Source organism: Pieris napi, chromosome 4 (genome assembly GCF_905475465.1).
Source record: "Pieris napi chromosome 4, ilPieNapi1.2, whole genome shotgun sequence".
NCBI lineage: Eukaryota > Metazoa > Arthropoda > Insecta > Lepidoptera > Pieridae > Pieris > Pieris napi.
This window is the reverse complement of record NC_062237.1, coordinates 8,640,746-8,660,964: the sequence shown is the minus strand read 5'-3', so window position 1 is coordinate 8,660,964 and position 20,219 is coordinate 8,640,746. Positions and strand designations below refer to the sequence as shown.

General features: G+C 32.6%; 2 protein-coding genes across 4 annotated transcripts in view; one reads left to right on the top strand and one right to left on the bottom strand.

The window, feature by feature from the left end:
* Positions 1 to 8,104: 8,104 nt before the first annotated feature.
* Positions 8,105 to 14,089, top strand: LOC125048953 (ovarian-specific serine/threonine-protein kinase Lok-like). Its single transcript, XM_047647931.1, has 9 exons — positions 8,105 to 8,463; positions 8,549 to 8,678; positions 8,754 to 8,890; positions 9,065 to 9,192; positions 9,268 to 9,393; positions 9,520 to 9,723; positions 10,165 to 10,376; positions 12,110 to 12,311; positions 12,716 to 14,089. Exons 1-9 carry the CDS (start codon positions 8,295 to 8,297, stop codon positions 12,950 to 12,952), a joined length of 1,545 nt encoding a protein of 514 aa, XP_047503887.1. The 5' UTR covers positions 8,105 to 8,294; the 3' UTR covers positions 12,953 to 14,089.
* A 1,157-nt stretch (positions 14,090 to 15,246) lies between these two features.
* Positions 15,247 to 20,219, bottom strand: part of LOC125048949 (protein spinster) — a 31,601-nt gene continuing 26,628 nt past the window's right edge. The window contains exons 6-10 of one of the 3 annotated variants that reach the window (XM_047647925.1): positions 19,093 to 19,354; positions 17,878 to 17,976; positions 17,099 to 17,285; positions 16,311 to 16,330; positions 15,247 to 15,530 (exon numbers count right to left, since the gene is read on the bottom strand). In XM_047647925.1, coding sequence (XP_047503881.1) covers positions 16,311 to 16,330; positions 17,099 to 17,285; positions 17,878 to 17,976; positions 19,093 to 19,354 — 568 coding nt within the window. In that variant the 3' untranslated portion in view covers positions 15,247 to 15,530. Of the gene's footprint in view, positions 15,531 to 16,310; positions 16,331 to 17,098; positions 17,286 to 17,877; positions 17,977 to 19,092; positions 19,355 to 19,609; positions 19,872 to 20,219 lie in introns of all 3 variants that reach the window. The other 2 variants (XM_047647924.1, XM_047647923.1) reach the window with 2 other exon arrangements.

Below are 20,219 nucleotides of genomic sequence, written 5' to 3'. Positions count from 1 at the left end.
TAATTTGAAGGACTGTAATATGTATATTAAAATTAATACACTGCATGGACATACTAACTTCCATATATGTATTGCATTAAACGCACGATAAGAGTAAATAACATATTTCTTTCTTAAAATCTAAACCACAATTTATTTAAAGAAAACACTTTTTTACCGGATTGAAGTTATATGTATTATTATAAAATTACAATAATACATAAATTCTATACTTCAATAAATACTTACAGAAATTTATGTGACGATGGAATACAGATTCGTCACAATTTCTCCGTTAGCGTAATAGTGCAAACAAAATTAACTACTTAAAGTAATTAACAATTTCTTTAAATTAAACAAAAGAAATAGTAAATTCAAACAAGGCATGATAAGTTACAGTACAAACTAAGTCTTAGGTACAAGAAAAAACTTTCCAACTGAAAGTGATATTATCAAAAATAATGCGGAAATATAACGTTATAACCACGTGTAAGTAATTTATAGTCTTGTTGAGTGAATATTTTCTGTTTATAATTTTATACAAAACACGCAAATTGAATATGTCTAGGACTGTAGGGGGTTGGCGTCGGAGATTTTGCAAGGCGGGTTTAAAGCGTTAATATTATACAATTTGGAATTTCTTTTTAGAAATATAATTTACCATTTATATCAAACCATAGTGTCTAGTGACTAGTATCGTTATAGAGGTTGACCCATAAATAAGCATGAAAAAATTTAATCATTGTAGTTCGAGTCATCTAAAAAAATTCATTCCGACTGAAATAGTAAAAGTACTCTATTAAGAGATACTTACCAAGTATCGCAAGTGGCAGGTCAACCTGAAATCCTATTAACTATATACATTCTTATAAAAAAAATAAACAACTCTAAAATACACTAAGAAGTAATAAAAATATTTCTTATTTCTATTGATTGGTCTTGACATATTAATTAATTTATAGTATACCTACATTGTATCTGTGGATCTTCAATCATATAAGAATCTTCTTAGGTCTAGATACCAGGCCATAAACTCAAAAAAAAAAATAAGAATCTTCTTCTGTTGTCGATGCCAAGTCCATATGTCATGTATGCTTTCATCGATTTCGTAAGACGATCGTTGTGCTTCCGAATGGTCATCAGTTGTTTTGTTGTGTAGTGATTATATATTCATTGATTTTTGGCATCGACATTAAAAGAAATAACCTAATATTATGATCTTTATACCCCTATGTAAAACCGATTTATTTATTGATATTAATAAACCATCGACTAAACAACGTGACGGCGCGAGTATTGGATGCTTTATTAGACATTTCAGTTAATAATTAATATCCGGAGAACTATTATTCTGATTACAAAATCCTGTCTATATCACACATAGATCATCTTGATCGGTCGGAGCTATACTTGAACATAAACAGAAAAAAAATTACACGTGTAATCGCTTTAAGCGATCCTTAAACCAACAACCCTTCGACCAAACAAGAGTAAATCTTAATCTTAGAATAAATCGTCAGTTAATCGAGAGTAAATCAATTTTACGTTTTACCAACTACAAATTCTAATAGTGGGCTTATTCGGGAATTGCTACTATACCGCCGTTTCGCACGGAATAACAGCTATTCCTATTTCCTAGAATAATTTAGGGTCGATTCGACCAAACAAGAGTAAATCTTAATCTTAGAATAAATCGTCAGTTAATCGAGAGTAAATCAATTTTACGTTTTACCATCTACAAATTCTAAGAATAGTGGGCCTATTCGAGAATAGCTACTATACCGCCGTTTCGCACGGAATAACATTATTAACAGCTATTCCTAGAATAATTTAATGGCGTCAGTCAGTCCAATCAGCTGATTTCTGTCATTTCCCAAATATGTATTCTGTGTTTTAATTTCACGTTAACGCAACGCACTTAATTAATAGTCTGGCATTGTATAATGAAACGTTTAAACAATTTATTATTTATTTATTTATTTTTAGATTTTTTTATTTTCTATAATATTAGAATTAAATTCAACTAGGCTCAACAGAAGTTCCTTTTTAGACGAAAGCCTCAAACAAACAACAAATAAAAACTTTTTGTTGTCGTTTGACACCTGTTAAAAGCTACTTTTTCACACTATAATACGGCAAAAGCGAGTTGACATGATGTATGCTCTTACACTGTCCCGTTGTAGAACAACATTTATTTGCCGAGTTTTATTTTCGTTCACCATTCTCTTGCTATTCGCGTATTGTTATTCCTAGCGCAATTATACTATGGATTACGTGGACAAACGACTATGGATTTACTCGAGATTAAAATCATGGAATAGCTTATTCTTGGTATAGTTACTCGTGTATAAATTGAAGTTTGGTCGAATCGACCCTTAATGGCGTCAGTCAGTCCAATCAGCTGATTTCTGTCATTTCACAAATATGTAATCTGTGTTTTAATTTCAAGTCAACGCAACGCACTAAATTAATAGTCTAGCATTGTATAATGAAACGTTTAAACAATTTATTATTTATTTGTTTGTTTTTAGATTTTTTATTTTCTATAATATTAGAATGAAATTCAACTGGGCTCAACAGAAGTTCCTTTTTAGACGAAAGCCTCAAACAAACAAGAAATAAAAACTTTTTGTTGTCGTTTGACACCTGTTAAAAGCTACTTTTTCACACTATAATACGGCAAAATCGAGTTGACATGATGTATGCTCTTACACTGTCCCGTTGTAGAACAACATTTATTTGCCGAGTTTTATTTTCGTTCACCATTCTCTTGCTATTCGCGTATTGTTATTCCTAGCACAATTATACTATCGATTACGTGGACAAACGACTATGGATTTACTCGAAATTAAAATCATGGAATACTCGTGTATAAATTGAAGTTTGGTCGAATCGACCCTTAAACTATCACATAAACTTATCAGTATAAATACTTTCAATATCATTGAGAATTTACCTTCCTAATTCGTGATATTGTCAAACTTTCTTTAATTAATACGACGGATACAAAAGCTAACCGTACCCAAACACGTAGGAAATATTAAATTTTGCATTGTATATTACCTGTTATTTGTACTCTTTGAACTATATAGTTGGCTTATTGAAGTTAAGGTCCTATGTCACCTTTGTAGGGCATAGAGCGTCCAGAGTACGCCAGCCTGCTGATCAGTTTTGGGGCTCATTGTTTAATGAGTACCTCTACTAATGTAACCAAAGGCTTATTTATTTAGATACGAAAATATGTTATTTTTACTTCCTACGGACCATCATAGTAAGGTAATTACAACCTAGGTGTCATTTTTAATTGACGATTGAAATAGAACAAATAAGGACGCTGTTCGCCTAGTGTGTTGAGTATGCGATTCTCAAGCCTGAGTTTCGGCGTGATTATGAGTGCATTTACACTGCTACGGGGAAAGGAAATCATTGTGAGGAACCGGCAATTCGTAGACTACGACTGAGCGTAGCGTGTGTCGGTCATAGAAGGCAGATCAGCTATTTGTCTAATATATATTATAAGATATATATAAGAAAAGCTATATTCAAGATACTGCCTCAGATATGTGAGCCCTAGACCATAGGCTGTAGCGCCACTGTTTTTTTAATAGCCATAAAGCAAAGATTAGAGAGAAGCTAAATATTTCGAATAATATAATTTAAAATAATCAATGTTCGTGAAACGTGACACGAAATACATGACACGTGATGATTTCCCTCCGTTCATTAAAACTTTAAAATGAACTTTGTCAATAAAGCCGATTGAAAGCTTTTCCTTTGTCGTTTGCAATGTTAATAGGCACCCAAAAATTTCAATTTGGCAAAATCTACAGTATTTTATGAACATTTATTTATTTTTCTAGAGAACTAGTTCACCTACACCAATAATTCTACAATAAAAAATAAAATATAGAAAATTTTTATATACCTACATCTTACAACCTATAATAGCGTGTAATAGACCACAAGCCCATGAACAAAAAATACCTGTGAAATGACCCAACCTGAATTACGCTTAGAAGGCTATTACTATATCTGAAAATAGCTCTGAGCACTATGCCGTCATTTCTGAGCGGTACATGTGAGTACGTGAGTGAATGGACTTTCTCAGGTACAATGGGGGAATTTCGACTAATTATTAATGTACGGCTTTGTTATAAGTGTATAGATGATTAAAAATAAATGTCGAAAAACCTAGTGCCGTACAAAAGTGATGGTGCCGGAAGTCGGTGCAAATTTTTAATTCGACAACAGTTGCAGAAGCAATATAGGTCATTTATTACTGTACGGCATTTGTGTGATTCCTTTTGGACACATATACAGATACTTTACCCGTAAACGCCGTACATATTCCCAGCGGAGCGGTCGAAAGCAAGGGTCGGAACCCTACCCCTACACCCATATACCCTAAGGTCATTGTAAAATGTACGGCAACATGTTCAAAATGTTCAAAACACGGACAATAATGTTTTATAATTATGCCGTCCAAATATTATAGTTAATATTTGTGTAATTAAATATTTATCGAAATTTCAGGATTTCCCAAGTTCTTACTGCTGTAAGATCAGAGAATAATGTACGGCAACTTGTTTTTTTACATAATGTTACTAAATATTACCGTTGTACATTATAGCCGTTCATTATAAATGGTAACAAATAAAAATATTATGATAAAAAATATATGAAATTTCCGAAATTTAGATGACTTTTCAAACGCTCCTAGAGTAATATGGGGAGTAATATTTTCAAAGATTATTGTTATTTTATATGTAACAAATATAAATAAACAAAAAAAACCAGATGCCGTACATTTTACTCCAGATTATTCTTCACAGCTGATAAAAACTTCGACGACGTTTGAGGTGTCCCTTAAGGTCATTAATAACTGTACATATCTGAGTATACTACCATAAGGCTGTAAAGTATATTTACAGCCTTATCGTACCAGCAGAGAGAGTTAAAGGAAAGATATTTTTAACAAAAATAAAAATATAATACAGGGCGTCCCAAAGTTATGAGACATGAAGGGAAAGTACCTTAAATATCGCAGATAGGGTATTTTACTAAAAGAAGACTTTATGTTATTTTTAAAAGTTAGTAATTCTGCATTCAAAGATTTTTTAAAAACTACTTGCCTCGTCTGGAAATCGAACCGGCTTAAATTAAAAAAAAAACACCCCTACTTTTATGATGCCAATCGAAAGAATGGCCAAAACCTAATAACTTTTCTAAAGTAACAGACTCGTAGGGGATTTTTTTAGGCCGAATACGATAGATAATGTTTTTAATTTGATTAAAAAGATATATTCACGCTGTTACTTTCTTTTAAAATACTATGTTACTTAAGAAGAGTTATTAGTTTTTGGCCATTCTTTCGATTGGCATCATAAAAGTAGAGGTGTTTTTTTTTACATTTAAGTCGGTTCGATTCCCAGACGAGGCAAGTAATTTTAAAAAAATCTTTGAATGCAGAATTAATAACTTTTAAAAATAACATAAAGTCTTCTTTTAGTAAAATACCCTATCTACGATATTTAAGGTACTTTCCCTTCATTTCCCATAACTTTGGGACGCCCTGTATTGGTAGGCGGTGGTAGCGGACTATCGAAAGTGTACGGCATTTATCTTTTATTGAAGATTGTCTAAAGTATTAATAACCTGTGTTATTGCCGTACAGATAAAAGTCACCGGAAAATGACTCTTTTCTGAGGAAAGTAATTTACCCCATACACCTATGTGTTCCACAAAAAATGTACGGCATGCTAGAAAATGTTATCTATTTGTGAAGTACTCTCAAGATCATTTAATTTTATGTTGTTTCATATCATCATCACCTATATGCTAATCAGACATATGTTGCGACCCTTGGCTTTCGACCGCTCCGCTGGGAATATGTACGGCGTTTACGGGTAAAGTATCTGTATATGTGTCCAAAAGGAATCACACAAATGCCGTACAGTAATAAATGACCTATATTGCTTCTGCAACTGTCGTCGAATAAAAAATTTGCACCGACTTCCGGCACCATCACTTGTACGGCACTAGGTTTTTCGACATTTATTTTTAATCATCTATACACTTATAACAAAGCCGTACATTAATAATTAGTCGAAATTCCCCCATTGTACCTGAGAAAGTCCATTCACTCACGTACTCACATGTACCGCTCAGAAATGACGGCATAGTGCTCAGAGCTATTTTCAGATATAGTAACAGCCTTCTAAGCGTAATTCAGGTTGGGTCATTTCACAGGTATTTTTTGTTCATGGGATTGTGGTCTATAATATGTGCTGTAGATAGAAATTAAGCATTATGATTTACCCTGTGCCCGAGTAATTATCCAAATCAAAGCAAAGCACACTTCTTTGTTCACACAATTTATTATCATTGACATATGTCATGGAAAAAATTGCGATGTATTTGTAAAATAGTAGTAAGGGCGGTTAGAACTAGCATATTTTTCTGCGCGTACACGGTCGTTTCAGCATACGCGTTTCAAAAAACCGGACGCGCGAAACTGACATATTTCAGCTATTTCGCTCGAACCGGTAGTGGCGTCGTGTCAGTTTCAACATGGATTCTGACGAAGAAACATTGCTATTTCCGTTACTTATTCGCCGTCGACTGAGAAGACGAAAAAGATGCTGGGTGTCATCGATGGTTGCATCAAGACAGAGAATCTTTCACTTTAATACACTCAACCTAGAAATGCGAACTTATACGAGCTTAGAAGCGCGTCAACGCTCGCACGAGTTGCCTGTGTGCCAAAAGGCGCGCCTATACGTGCCTACATGCCCTTCCAAATACGAGCTTATACGCACGTAAAAAACACTAGTCTGTAATCGCCCTAAGAATCTTCGTGGTCGTTTTAAGCCAAAAGTCTAAAGTATAAAAGGTGTATAGAATATAGAGTCTGGCTAACGAAAGTAGATACTGGATTTTTTTGCAAACTTTTTATATGACAACACTAAAGTTAGTACGGTCAAAATGTCTTGATATTTTTTTTTTTTAAATAAGTACATAAGATTAATTTTGGTTACTTTAGATAATGTTATTGTTCTTTTACAGATAGTCTTGAGATTATTAGTCTACGGTTATGAATTTAAGAAAAACAAAAATGAACGTTCATTATTAATTGAACGATATGATATAGCTGCATGGAGACATCGCTTTTTGCGTATCATTGGATCGAAACGTGCAGAAGGCAAGCCAATAATCTACTTAGATGAAACTTATGTCCACAAAACCTATAAGCCTAAAAATTGCAAGCATCCACTAGTAAAATAAAAATGAATTTCAAAGTATCAAAGTGAGTTGTTCCAACTTTCCTTTTTACTTAAGGGCTGCCATGCTTTTTTTTTTAAATTTGCCGCGCTTTTTCAGTATCAACTTTCATTAGCCAGACTACAAATACAGCAGTATTGATAATTCGACGTATTCCCGTTAGAAGGTGATAGAGGTGACTATTTCCGATAATTTTAACCACCATAAAAGGTTAAAGGTTGGTGGACTGAGTCCACCGCACTTAGCACCGCACTTAGACTCTCACTGGGTCACAAATTCTAAAACTACATGAAAATTCAGTAATAACACTACACAAGATTTTTTTTGTGTTTGAAAGCATCCTAGAGGATTTCTGGGGGGAAATCAAATTAGTCTACGGGGCGCCGAGACCATCTGGCAACACTGAATTATGTAATTTCTTTTATTGTTTCTAAACAAGCAAGCAGCATCTAAGTGACGAAAATCAAATATAAAATAAATAAAAGTAAAAACAATTTAAGATTTTTTAGTCTGAATAATGAAAGAAGATAATGAAAAAGCGCGGCAAATTCAAAAAAATTTAGTATGATAACCCTAAAAGTTTGATATATTTTGTGGATTAAACTTACTTGATACTTGATTTTATTTTATTATTTTTTACATTGATAGTAACTGTATTTCTATGAAATTAAATACTACCTATACGTATTTAGTCTTTTACTATTGATACTTAAAATTATTAGCATTGCATGGAAAACTAAAAGTAAAGAGTTAAAGGTGATTGTTACCTAAATTTATGTCTATGTTTATGTGGTCTAATCTGTAATGTACGTATGAAATATCTGTGTAAGTTTGTAACATTGTATATATTATTTAATATGGCCGATGACCGTTGCCTTTTTTCGAAATGCCGGTATTTTTGTGTATATCGTGAGTATAAATAGTTGAAATGCTCTCAAATTTTTAGGAACAATATTTTAATGAACACCTTGAGCTTTTCATGTTATTATCATTAAAATTGTTTTTGGACTTGAGTGTATTAAGATTGAAGCAGCATGGCAGCGGAAATAAATGATAATACGCAAACCCAAACTCAAACCCAAAATTCTCAAGTGGAATGGACCCAATCAAACACTCCTACACCGATACCTAATATCTGGGGAAGACTATATCTTTTGAATTCATGGAGAAAAGAATGCGTCCTTAATCTTGACCCATACTATGGTAAAATTTCGGTATACCGTTAGTAAAATATGTTTGCAAAAATTATTTATGAGCTAGTAGAAGTAATTCTGCAATATTTTTTCAGATCTCACAGAACCCGAGTTTTCGGTTGGTCGAGCGTTAGATTCTACTTTTCCAATTAAAAAAGATACTGCAAGAATTGATATTATTAAAAATGTTAGCAAACGTCATTTTATTATTATGAGAGATAGATCGTAGGTGTTGTTATCATTATTCTTATCCAAATTATCGCAAATGGAAATGATTAATATCTAATATTATTCTTTCAGAGAGACATCAAATCCAGCAGTCTTAACGGATACATCTTACAATGGGACTTACATAAATAGTGTTTTAATTGGAAAAGGGAAGAGCAGAGTTTTGGATGACAATGACGTGATAGCAATCACTCATCCTACAATAAGTAGTATGTATAATAAAATATGTTTATCCAAGAAATTATAAAAGTAAGGGAGGTTACTTTCATGAAAGAAACATTCTGAAAAGGATATTGGGAACATTTTTACTGAATTTTTATTTTTGTACACCTTACCTGATATTAGAATGATAACTATATTTTTTGTTTTGTAATTTATTTCAGTGTTCACTTTTAAAGATCTACTTAAAAATGAGCAAGACAAAGTACCTAAAGAAATAGCTCAAAAGTATTATATTTCAAGGGTACTTGGCCAAGGTGCATGTGGTGTGGTCAAATTAGTTTATAACAAAGTAGGTAAATTTTTTGGTTTTCATTCTTTATATATTTTTGTTCCATTTTTTTATTTGTTATAATTTTTGTTTAAGTTGACTTGTATGAAATTTGCGATGAAAGTTGTGAAGAAAGGCAAATTGACAAATGGACAAGTTAATAATTTAACAGACCCTGTCAAAGTTATGAATGAGGTGAACATTTTGAAAGCTTTAAGACATGTAAGTATATATATGAGATTATAAAAAGTAATAAACATACTTATTTGATAGATAAAAATTATCAATTATTATAAAATAAAAGCCATACACAAAGAAGTATAAATTATGTAATAAGTGTTATTCCAGCCTTGTGTGACATCAGTGGAAGAAATATTTGACTCTCGTGAAGCTGTGTACATAGTGTTGGAGCTGATGCAGGGAGGGGAACTGTTTGACCGTATCACAAGATATGGGCGGCTGTCGGAGAGGCTGACCAAATTCTACTTTAAACAAATGGTGCTAGCCGTCCAGTACTTACACTCTCAAGGCATTACTCACAGAGACCTAAAAGTGAGATCTGAATTACTATAATTTGTATTGTTATTGTATTTTTTTCCGTAATCCCATTGGTTAAATTGATTGTTTATAAAGATTTTTGGTCCAATTCTAGTGTAATATTAAATATAATTTATGTTAGTGTTCTATTCATACTTGCTTTAAAAAATGCGTTTTTCCTTAAAACTTGAACTAAAAAGTAAACCCCATCACTACACTTTTTAAAAAAGCTTAAATTAAACCCGAAGCAACTTATAAAATAATAAATGTATATAAAAATAAAACTCTTGGTTTCGGTCTTAGATTTTTTTTAGGCCGTCTAAAATAAATTACTTCTTTCCAAACTCCAGCTTAGCTATTTCTTCAATTTTATGAAATTACGTACTGATTCTGAACATAGTGAAATCTAAAGTATGCCTAATTGGTCTGCACGGTCATTATATATTTTCATTACAGCCTGAGAATGTGCTACTTGAGAGTAAGGAAGACGAAAGCCTGGTGAAGATAACGGACTTTGGTCTCAGCAAGTATGTGGGCGAAGACAGCTTCATGAAGACAATGTGTGGGACACCTATCTACCTTGCACCTGAAGTACTACGAGCTAATGGAGTGGGATGCTACGGACCAGAGGTCGATGTATGGTGCCTGGGTGTTATATTCTTTATATGGTAAGTTTTTTATTAATGGGATTATGCATATCACGCAGTTAACTAATAGCACCAAAGTTAGCACTATACCTAGGTAACACTGAAAATGTTTAGAAAATGAAAAATGGCTTAATGTAGAAAGTTGCCAATACATTTATTGTTTTTCGAAGTAATCTCCGTTCCTCTCTATACATCATTCGATGGAACTACGGACGTCCGGACGTCCCTCACGCGGATAATCATTGAGATTGCTACGTCCACGCTTAAACTCGTTAAACCAATTGTAAATAGTGGCACGAGATGGGGCTTCATTAAGAAATGCTAACTGCAGCCTATCATCATAGCTTTGTTGTTAAGTAAGCCCACAAGGAAAGTCATAATAAATCATTAACCGAAAATTTTCTCCCATTAGGTTCATTTTAAAGTGTAATAAAGTTTTAGATTTGCCGCCAATTCACAAAAACAAATGACAAATGAATGCAAAATACTACATTCGGTTACCAAAGAGTTCGAAAATTTAAATTCAAAAAAGTTTTCATTAGCAATGTTTCTAACTGGCCAGTTCTTAACATTTTCAGTGTTACCCACGTAGTAGTGGCTTAATGTTGTTGATCCGCTAAGTTAAATGCAGGACGAGTTAAAGACAAACTTCTTTAACCTTTGATGTTAAAAATTCAGATAACAATATTTAAATTATACAACTATTTAATGTAATGTAAAATAGCTGTTTCAATCTTTTTAAACGAATTGTTAGAATGCTGAATATAACCAGCTGCCTGGGACTTATTATTGTACACGGCCACTTCTTTAACATAATTTAAAAAACCAGACAATGTGTGATATAATTGATGTTGTTTTATAATGTTATGACTACAAAATGGTCTGTGACTGAATTTATGAATTAAATAAACTTTAATTGCTCTTATGGGTTATTGAGCTGCTATTGACGGTATTAATCACAAATAAAATATGTCAGGTTTTATATAAGCATTTCATGCATGTTTTAAAATACATATTGACAATTAATTGATTTTATACCTTTTAATTAAAATGACTAACAAAGGTAATGTTAATTGAAAACGTGTAAAAATATTAATCTGAAACGTCCTTCTACATTTTTTCGTTAATTAAGTTAGGGTATTTATATATTATGATTTCTGTAGAAATCTGTTTTTAATAATGGCCTGACTTGTAGTAACCAACCGGGCCACAACTCATTTTTGCATCTATTAATTTAAAGGATGTTTTTGTTAACAATGCTAAATAAACAGGTGTTGGATTATCTAAAATAATCAAAGGTTTCTTAGAACATATGCCCTTACTAAGCATAATGTAATGTTTATTTTGCATACAGGGTCTTAGTTGTTTATTATAATATTCATTTCTGCTAGACCATATATTTTATTTTGTAACAAATTAAAATGTTGTAATTGGATCGTGATGAAATCTCTAACTTTCAATACTTATATTAAATAAGATCTTTATCATAAAAAGGACTACTTTGGAGCGATAGTCATATTGATCAATAAAGAAAAACTTTACATTATGTCACTTTTCATACCAACTATGCCAAAACACACATTACAAATTGTAATAAAAGATGGCCATATGAATATAGAATAGTGCTTATCGAACGTAAAACGTTCAAATGTCATTTTGCAAATATTTTTACGACATCTTATAAATAATTATCCGATACGATTGTTTTAATTAATTTAATTTTGTTTTTTCACATCAGTAATGGTTCTTTCCAGTCTGGTGGGTTACTTGCCATTCTCCCCGGAGTACCAAGAGCTCCCCTTGAGCGAGCAAATACTCTCAGGCCGCTATCGGTACTCGTCTAGTTGCTGGCGTGACGTCAGTCTTCAAGCCAAGCTGCTGATGAAGAGAATGCTTACCGTCAATGTACGAAGGCGCATCTCCCTAGAGCAAATATTAAAGCACCCGTGGATGCAGGTAAGGCATTAAATTATTGTAGAATAGAAAGCCTTTGAGTTTGTCTTAATATATGTCAACACCAGGCATATCATATTTCATTAATAAATTTATTTGTTCACAAGAACATGCTCATATATCGCTAAAATATGCAACTTATTTTCCTTTATAGTTGGCATATCCGAGATGTTTAGAAATAAAATTTTGATTTCTTTTTTAATTCTTTAGCGTAATTACGACAAATCTTACAGTGTACTTTATATTTCGTATTGACTTTTTTGTACTGGAGACTACACTATGATTTGATATACAAATAAAATAGGTATTATAAATTTGAAGAATTCTGTGCGAAATTTTGCCATAAAAGTAGTCAATTAATTGCATTCATAACTTGTTAAACAGATTGATTTAAAATATTTTTTCAGGATGACGATATAAACCTAAGGATTAATGTTTTGTTGTCGCAACATCAATTAAAAAATGGAAACGAAGAGAATAATAACGAGAAAGCCGTAGCTGTCGTCCGCCTAGTAGCAGCTAATAAGAGACCACTCAGTGACTCATCAAATACGGCTGAGCCGATTGCCAAAAAGGTTAAAGTTGGGAGAAAAGACGAAAATGATGACACTAGTTCAGCTACTAGCTGCTGCTCATATGAATGATTCTTATTTTGACAATCAATGTTAAGGACAGAATGACTGACAGATTGAACTGTCAAGTAAATGACAATGACTGGTTCATTTGAAACAACATTCTTATTGCCATTTGCGCTAAACTTTCAAGTAATGTTATAGCATTCTTATTTTGACAAGACGATACATAACACTTTGAGCCTTTTAAGCGCGTTTTTCAATTTAATTTTAAAAAAAATTAAAAGAGCGCGAATTATTATCTATCTGAAGGGCTATTTGACATTTCTTTTGTATCGCTTAAACTACTTAAATGATAATTTGAATATTAGTTAGATTGTTGGATTATGTTTATATATGTTCAAATAAATATTAATATTTTTTTTTAAATTTTAATTGTTGTCAAATCTACGGAAGTTGTAGCTATTATTTTAACTAGTTCTTAAAATTGCAGCATATAAACCTTTTCAAACTGAACATATTTCATTAGTATGAACTATCTTATTAATATACGATGTCGAAAATAGTGTTATAATTAAGCGCGTTTTAATTCAGTATTTTTACCTAGATTTAGTTTAAATAATTATCCCACCTATAATTTTAATGATACTCATGTTAAAAATTTTAGTTTATATGATGCCTTGTTAATATTTCTTGATCTGTTCTGATAAGGTAAGTCCAGGATTTGAACCCAAAGACATGTTTGACAACACACTGTTTTTCGAGGTTGAGAAATATTTTGTTTTATGTTTGTTTTTTAATGATGTTTAGTTCCTGAGAATGTTTTGATTTTGATTGTTATTTTAAATTTTAGTTTTTAACTACCTCGTGATATTACCAATGTTATCGTAGAAGTTACACCAAAATTATGGTTGATGTTTATGCATCTTAGCTATGGATTCGGTAATGTTTGTACTTAAATTTGTATTAAACTGGTTGAATAGTTCTCTTTTAACTATATTTGTGACAAAATTCTTTACTGTTTATATTTGTTTCCATAAGAACAATAAGTTCTTTAATAAAACGAACTAAAAATTATTTTAGTTTTAAAATAGTTTATTAATGTTTTGAAATTGAAATTTGATTTCTATATTACAAAGTACATAATTATTCAACTGAATTATTGTAAAAGAAGTTTTGTGCCATAAATTGATTTTTATTCAAATAAAACAATATAATTTCAAAAATAATTTATTTTCAATTCCCATCATTACACGATATTTACAAAAACAAATTTCACTATTAGGAATTCTAAACAATTCAGTCTTCATTGTCATTCATTACAGTTTAACTTTGCATAAGTCACTTACCAATTTGTTTAAGCACATTCAAGTTAATGAACAACCCAACAAATAGATCTGTATTTTAAAACGAAAACCTAGTATCAGTTTGAACCATAGATCAAACCAGATTGTGACGTTTTGCAATACAGACCCTCGAATCTAATAATACAACTACATAATAATTATTGCATTTGATTTCAACTCTAGGAAAATTATAGTCTTAATATACACTTACCCCCTTCAACAAACTAAATCAGTAATAGCACTCCAAAGTACTATTTCGTCTCTTTCTGTCAAATTATATTTACGCTCTGATGAAAGGAGACGTTTGAATATGGTGCAAATACACTGATTTAGTTTTCATGAATAAGCTTCTCTTACATTAGAAATTTATATTGGCGCCATCTGTAGGCGATAACATGAGAATAGAAAGAAAAACTTAAGGAAGAATTCCAAAGACAATGAAATTGATAAGAATAAAACACAGAATATTCATAAATAAATTAATCATAAATGCATCTGGGACAGTATATAAATAATTTGCACTAAACGTTAAACTGTATGAATACAACAGATAAATTTTGCATTGAATAATAATTTAATACTTTACGATGAACAAAATAAATATCTATTTCTTGTGTAACAAGTGCTTGAGGTAATTAAATATTGACAAATAAACATTATGTACTTAGGCTGAGGTGAGGCTTGTTGCACACTTGACTAGAATCACCTGATTTCAATGTTTCCGTTTTGTATGGGGTAAGACAACATTGACTTAACTGACCTAGAACGGATGGTTGTCTCTTTCGCTAACATTAAAAGCATTTCCTAAATTATTAAATTGTGATGTAAATATATTTAGTTAATTATTTAAACTTTGTTTTAAAGAAGAAAATTGCAGAAGCGATAAATATCGCATGCAGTAAATACTGCAATTAAAGCCGAGACAGGACAACGCCATTTATTTTTATAAACGAGTAATATTTTAATACTAATGACATCCTAAGTAATTCTATCACTATTTACGCAAGTTATTATTAGTATTAATTCTATCACTAGCCAAATGTGCCCCAAACCACAATGTTCCTACTCAGGCGCGTATTGCCTTTCTCACTCAACCCTATTTGCTGTGCATACTTAATCAGTCTTCTTCGTTGATCATTTAGTTAATTTATCAAGGCAATATTTTGTGATAAATTATCTCGAACGATCATTTCGTGAATCATCTCACAGATCTAAAACGCGAAATTAACTAAAACTATTCTAATCCCCTCCTAATGGCTCTTGCGCGTTACTGTGAGACGGCTCTGTGTTCTGCGCCTCGGCTTCTGTAAAGAAAAAAAAAATAATAAAATTAAAAAAAAATAACGTTCTTGAAAAAGTTTTTACCAACCCAATTTGTCTATTTTATTAACCGACTAAATAAATAATGATATTGTTAGAATTTATTTGAGTTTCCCTTTAGACTTTAAAGCGCGTGTGCTAAATCTCGTAAGCGTATGAATTTTATATTTGTCCAAAAATTTTATCTCGGTGACTTAAAATTATATCAAGATCATCCATTTACATTACATTCGTTCAACGGGTTCAATGGTTTTTGAGTCAGTCAATATATAAAGTCAGTTTAAATTATCTTGATTACTTTTACATTGTTTCTATTTTGCATGAAAATGAGGTTAAATATATTCTGTTCGATAAGTCAATAATAGATAATAGAACGCAGCACAAAATATTTAATTTTATATTATATAATTATCGTAGTTTTGGCCAAACATTTCAATAATTGAATCAAATGTTCGTAAATACGGTTATAAAATCTGAGATTGCACATAATTAAAAACTACACAACACGAATAATATTCGGATATATCTTCGTTCCGTTTAGTTCCAGAAACAACCACGGAGCGCTTACAAGCATTTGTTACTATTCTTTCGGATTAACGATTTCACGTAATGTTCGAGCAGATTATGTATGAATAATTATATTAATATTATAAGATCATATAATCTCAAATAAATATAGAGAACGGGACCTATAAAAGGTAAAAAATATTGCGCAAAGCGTTAACCATAAGCAAGAAGCAGAAATAACAGCTACTAGCACTCACCTAAACTACTTTTGAAGTAACTGAAACAATGTGAAGTGGCATTTAAGCGCGCTACTTACATTAAACGAAAAAGATTATGCAGCTAAAAAAGCAAAGAAATTGGGTCTCATCAAAGAATGTTTCTTCAGGTGCTATTTAAATATGTATAACAATTTTATTTCTCGCCTCGTAAAACTAAATATTAAATTCATGTAAAGGAATGTATTACGTGGAACTTTTTCGAAATTCCATTTCTTATTCTATTTATTCAATTCGGCTACGACAAGAATTTTCAATACAAAAAATTGCACATAAACAATAGCCCTTGCAAATAACTTTTGTCGAGACCCTTGTTAGTGACTAAAAGCAATATTTTAAGATTATTATAAGTTTAAGAATATTTTTACTCGCAACATAAAAATAATTGTACTTGAAAAATCATAAAAACCTAACGACCATAACTAAAAGAAAAAAACATATTATTCATGTTTCAGAATTCCATGGGTAACTTCTACGAACCGTCGTCGCAAGTCAGCTTTTTTCCTAATAAAAAAGTCATTAAATCGTTTAGAATTTCCTTCTATTCACACGCTTCAGTCTGATTTATAGTTCCCGGAGATTAGTTTCAATAAAGAAAAACCATTTTAAGTTTTTTAATAATATATAATAAGTTCGCGAAAACATCCACACTATACAAAAGCTAGCTAACTAGCACAGCAAATACCGAAAACGCTATCTCGAAAATTAGTCACGCTTAGCTAAAAACCACTCGTAGCCATTACGATTAGTATTTTGAACTTGTGACTTACCAGCGATAGCTCTATCGACTTTCAGTTTATCCCTGACGATATAGAGCGCGGTGATGAGGAAGAATATTCCGCCGACCACTTCGACGAAGCAAGTTACGAATAACGCGTATTGTAACGAACGAAATTCCGCCGTTTTGCTAGCAGGCTCTGACGGTGTTGAATAGTAGAGTTTTAGGGCTTCGGATATCTGTAATAAATTTTATGTGAGACTTGATAAACATATTTTCCCCTGTCTAATCCTAATCCTGGAGTTTTACTTTTTCAGAGACCGTTCTTGATTAAAAAATAATATGTACGTTTCTTTACGTGCTTATTGGCCTGATACATCTTAGGTACTGGTACGACGCCATCTTGCCTGAAGAAGTATTTTGGCAGGATCTTCAAATTATTAATGTTTAGTTTGAAATTTTATAGCCTTAACAAAATTAAACAATATAATGTATGAAATAAATATGGAATAGTATATCCAAAGTCACTAATTAATAATCCGAAATTAATGAATCCGTTTTTAATATCTTGTCAAATATTGCGTATTGCCGACCTGTGGGAAGGTACGCGTGTTTCTTTGCACCCAAAGAAAAGAAAAAGTTTAATTAACGACATAGGGTGGAAAGTGAGTATTTTTTAATTATTTTCATAATTGTTTAAATTGGTAGAATGAAATTAGGTATTTTATTCGTTAAGACATGAAAGCCAAAAACCACAGACGATTAGTTCTCTTTGGCCTCTGTCGAATAATCTATGCAATAGTGGGGATAAATGCAATAGATGATACTTACAACGCCAACTAAGTAGGGACTGCCTGCGTCCCCAAACATGTGTGATATTAAAATCTGGAATGCCTCAGCCGTCGATCTCCTTGGTGGTATGACCACGTACTACACAAATAATATTAATATTTAAATAAATAAACCTATAAAATATTGATTGTTTTTTATATAATTTAAATTACGTGAAAGAGGAAATTTTCCGCCATTTTGATGTATTTTGGTTAAAACAATAAAGCTTTTTAAAACAATAGCATTCATGACCAAATCTGAACAAAGTTAAAACTAAATAAAACCAATCTAGTAAACTCTACAACAAATTAATCTACATTATTTAGCGACGCAATGAATAGAAAAAATATGATAATTAGATTCTTTGTTCGGTCGAGTGTGAAACTATAAATCGGTACAGTAATTGTGGTCAATGACCGACAAAGAGATAATCTTAAGTAATTCGTGAAATAGCGCCACCTATATTATAAGATACTAATTAGCATAACTTCTCATACAACCTTCTTCAAGGTTTGAACTCTGAACTAGATCGTGTTTCGCAATGTTCTCAATAGATGTCGCTAATCCGAAAACTTGAAACCAGCATTTGGCAAAGAATAAAATAAAAACGAGATAACGACTTTCTATAACTGTCGGCTGTACAATGTACTCATGTGTGACTGGTTTCAAGTGATCGTGCGTTATGACATGAATATGCGAATAAAATGCATGCTCTAATTTTGCAACCTTCATTTATTTGCACTATAGGTCACGAAATCGATAATTTCGCAACAAACTTAAGACTACATACCAAAATGAACCCCATGCATATGAATATTAAGTTATTTACAGTTATCTGGCATTTCTACTTTATAACTACATTTAAAGTTCTAGCCGTTACTCTATTTACTTTTCACACTAGTGGAGCGTGAAGCACTACAGAAGTATTATTTACATGTAAAATTAGAAAGTTTAAAGTCCAAACTGTAAACATGTGTCGTAGACTTGATGCAGAACCATGAATTAAAACATTAAACTGATGTTAGCGAGCAAACAAACGTTCAAGTTCAAATGCATAAATATTTTTCTCAACACCTGGATGCATTGTACTAACAAATTAGATCATTAACATAGGTGTCTATTGTAATTCTACATTTGTGAGTAAAATACCGCGTGTGCATCAAGACACGTATACGTCCCGCCTACATTCCCTTATCCCACATCCCCAAATCTTACCAGCGACATATCAGCAACAATAGCCCAGTTGATATTCAGAGCGACCTCCCCAAAAAACATGAGGACGAATGGCGCGTAGAAATATCCCTCGCAGAGCAGCATCGCTAGTGTCATCATTGGCGCTGAGACGAGGAGGCCAACCCCACAGATGATAGGATGCGAGCGAGGGAATTGCTTGGTCAGTGCCGCACCAAGCCACGCGCCCAACGGAACTCCAACCACGCCAGACAACATCGTGATCGCGCCGAAGATTAACGCCACCCTTCGTAACATCTCACCGTCAGTACTGACTGACGTCACGTGCTTATAGCACCGTCTATGTCAATTATGACTCTGTGCTTTTGGTACGAGCACTATGGTAAGCGTCATGTCAATTGTCATAGGCGGTTCGTAACTAGCAATAAAACAAGCAATGACATTGGCCATGCTATCATTAGTATGGATGATTGCATTAATAATAATTGAAGCTAGCCTAACATGAGTACATTGTTGCCGGGATCGTTATCTCGATCCTCACCAGAACGATGTCTGCGACGATAGACCAGGTCAGATTGAGGGTGACCATTCCGAGGAAGATAAGTAGGTAGGTGAAAGCTGGGAGCGCTGTGACGGCGACAAGAGCTAAGTAGACCAAGGGCGCCGAGGTCAGAAGGGCGAAGCTGCAGATTAGCGGGTCCACGTCTGGGTACCGTGCTCGCAGGCGCTGGGCCAGGGCGGAACCCAACGGGACTCCGCACGTCCCAGCAAACATTCCCACCAGTCCGAACTTGTATGAAACGCTATAACCCAAGCTCACCACTGTATACATTGTAAACGGAACTCGTTCGAAAACGGGCAGTACTTGTGAGGGGCATACTATGTTTACGGTGGTAAAAATCGGTGCAGTAATAGGTATAAAGGCACAGAGGAAGTTTATTTAAAAGTTATTAAAGGTTCAGTGAAGTAAGCGATGCAAGTAATATTCTAAGAACATTATCGTTGATTCAAAGAAATTTATGCTTAATTTTCCAAGGGTTTTTTCCATGATATTTTTAGTATAAACGAATATTAATAAACAACAGTCGAGTCAGTAGGAATTAACACATTCAAATCGTCTATTTAATGCTATTAAAAAGATCTGTTTTATC

Bases quoted from the DNA above. Each gene is read 5' to 3' on its own strand.
- LOC125048953 (XM_047647931.1), top strand. From the start codon at position 8,295: ATGGCAGCGGAAATAAATGATAATACGCAAACCCAAACTCAAACCCAA. The intron at 9,394-9,519 runs GTAAGTATATAT...GTGTTATTCCAG, and splicing joins TTTTGAAAGCTTTAAGACAT to CCTTGTGTGACATCAGTGGA. The intron at 10,377-12,109 runs GTAAGTTTTTTA...GGTTCTTTCCAG, and splicing joins GGTGTTATATTCTTTATATG to TCTGGTGGGTTACTTGCCAT.